This window comes from Phyllobates terribilis, unplaced genomic scaffold (assembly GCF_046119375.1).
Source record: "Phyllobates terribilis strain yellow unplaced genomic scaffold, ASM4611937v1 Scaffold_6399__1_contigs__length_44781, whole genome shotgun sequence".
Taxonomy (NCBI): Eukaryota; Metazoa; Chordata; class Amphibia; order Anura; family Dendrobatidae; genus Phyllobates; species Phyllobates terribilis.
The window spans coordinates 10,493-12,813 of record NW_027369142.1 but is presented as its reverse complement, the minus strand read 5'-3'; the positions used below and the strand labels follow the sequence as shown (position 1 = coordinate 12,813).

Sequence of the window (2,321 nt, the reverse complement as noted above, 5' to 3'; positions counted from 1 at the left end):
AGTCATACTATTTACTATTATCGACTCCGTACAAAGGCCAAGACTAAATTTCTAGTTTTAGGTATAAAACTGCATAAACTTAGATAAAGATGATGTCGAAGAAATCGTGACTTAAATGGAGGCTCAGTTATACCTAAAATATTTTAACATAACTAAGGTATATCCTTCGGTATCATCGATCGCCCCACTAAAAAACAAAATCCGCGCCATTGAATACAATCACTTGATTGCGACCAACAGAATTCCTACGCTCACCAATTTCACTATTGACGAAACCACCCCTGGATACAAATCTAGCCATTCTGAACACAAAGGGACATAATCGTCTTTGTACCACCCTTCTTCTCCGTCTTCACTCTCGACTCTGTTTCCGCCTCACACTTCGAATTAATACCAACTCAGCGTGAGAAAGGCTAATCTCAATCATAACCAATGGCCTTGAGAATCGCCTGCTCCCACTCCTCATGGTCTGCCCCACACTTGATTACTCCCCCAGAACGGCCTCTGTCGTACGGCGTCGCCGCCAGGAGATACAATGGAGTCGCCGGATTTGGGATTTCGATGACATACAGGAGGAAAACAGTATTTAGGGCGAGTCTAGAGGCCGTCGCCGGAGATGCGCTTGTCGGGACTGTTACCGAGGTTAACCTAGACACTTTCTGGCCTATCGTTAACGGCGCCGGTGATAAAACCGTCGTTCTTGACATGTACACTCAATGGTACGTATATCCTTCTAACCTCTGATTCTTTCTTCATTGCTCGATTTCCTCGTTGGTTTGATTTATTCTTCTGTTTGATTGAATTCGTGAAGGTGCGGACCCTGTAAAATCATAGCTCCGAAATTCCAGGAATTATCAGAAAAGTATGAAGACTGCATCTTCCTAAAGCTCGACTGCAATCAAGAAAACAAGGTTTGTTAAGACGCTGCTAATTAACATCGAATGAAATGATTCAGTTTTGACATTTTAAATAATGTGGCAGGCCTTGGCGAAGGAACTCGGACTAAAAGTGGTTCCTACATTCAAAATACTGAAAGATAGCAAGATAGTGAAGGAGGTGAGAGGAGCGAAGTTTGATGATTTGGTGGCCGCCATTGAAACGATCCGGTCGACTTCATAGCTGCCAGTTAACAGCTTTCTTGGAGCTGTAGATGTATTATACGCAAATGTATATGCGGTTTATCAAAGAAGGAAGATTGATTTGTAATGCTATAGCATCTGTTTTCGTTTTTGCTTCCTATTCAACAACAATGGTTAGGTTTCTATAAATCAAATATAAGCAATTAGCCCACAAGCTAGCACATGAACATAAACGGCTGAATTCACATTATAAGTTTATAACCAGAACCAACCATTAATAAGGAGTCACAGGCTATAACTTCGTCTAAGTTGGAATTTGGCATTACACAACAGAACACTCTAAAGTGGCTGGTAGTTCAACTGTTCTTTGAAAAGTACCAGAATTGAGTATATATCAAAAGCAACCGAGGAGAACACTCTCTTCATGGATCCCGAATTCTCTTCAGCGGAAACCTGCCGGATTCCCAATCTCTCATTTCCTCGTCTTCCCTCGATTTTGTTCCTGAAACCCAATCCCTTCCTTCGCTTCCCTCCCCCCTTCTCAGCGTGTTCCCAAAAACCCTCCCCCCGACAGACCCTTCCCCATCTGCGCCCAAACCTCTCGACCCTCCCAGGTCCTCTAGCCAGGTGGTAACTACTACAAAGAACCAAGAGCCAAATTCCTTCCTGAACAAGGAATTCGTTACCGATAAAGTCTCTATCATGTTTCCTGATGGCGATGAAGGGGACATGGTAGTCAATATCCACCTAAAGTTGATCGATGCTCTGGCTACAGTCCGAAAAATTCTCCATGATTGTGAAGTTGATGGGAAATCCTTTGAACTTCTTAACTATGGAGAGGAAAATTTGTGAACTTTGGAAGTTCAGCCCGTCCATGCAGGTTATAGACCTGTCCTGGGGCTGCCTCCTAGTTCAGTTCACTGCAAAGAGGAGTTCGACACGGCCTTGACTGGAGGACCATGGACGGTGTTTGGCTGATGTCAGGTTGTTAGGAGTTGGAACCCCTCTTCAGGCCCATCAGAGCCTATCCAGACGACTCCCACTTGGGTCAGAATCCTCGATCTTCTAGTCCATCTCTATGAGGAACTTACCCTCATGGGCAACACCCTTGGCATTGGGCAACCTATTCGGGTTGATAACAAAATGCTTCTCACTTGTAAGGGAAAATATGCAAGGATTTGCGTTGAGATAACCTGGACAAACCCCTTAAAGGGTTGATGATTATCAACGACAACAAATATC

At 43.9% G+C, this 2,321-nt stretch overlaps 1 protein-coding gene across 1 annotated transcript; it reads left to right on the top strand.

Moving 5' to 3' along the window:
* Window positions 1–561: 561 nt before the first annotated feature.
* LOC141250947 (uncharacterized) lies at window positions 562–1,119 on the top strand. The gene is made up of 3 exons (XM_073670166.1): window positions 562–719; window positions 812–911; window positions 982–1,119. The coding sequence occupies exons 1-3, from the start codon at window positions 562–564 to the stop codon at window positions 1,117–1,119; spliced, it is 396 nt and encodes a 131-aa protein (XP_073526267.1).
* The last annotated feature ends 1,202 nt before the right edge of the window (window positions 1,120–2,321 follow it).

Bases quoted from the DNA above. Each gene is read 5' to 3' on its own strand.
- LOC141250947 (XM_073670166.1), top strand. From the start codon at position 562: ATGACATACAGGAGGAAAACAGTATTTAGGGCGAGTCTAGAGGCCGTC. The intron at 720-811 runs GTACGTATATCC...GAATTCGTGAAG, and splicing joins CTTGACATGTACACTCAATG to GTGCGGACCCTGTAAAATCA. The intron at 912-981 runs GTTTGTTAAGAC...ATAATGTGGCAG, and splicing joins ACTGCAATCAAGAAAACAAG to GCCTTGGCGAAGGAACTCGG.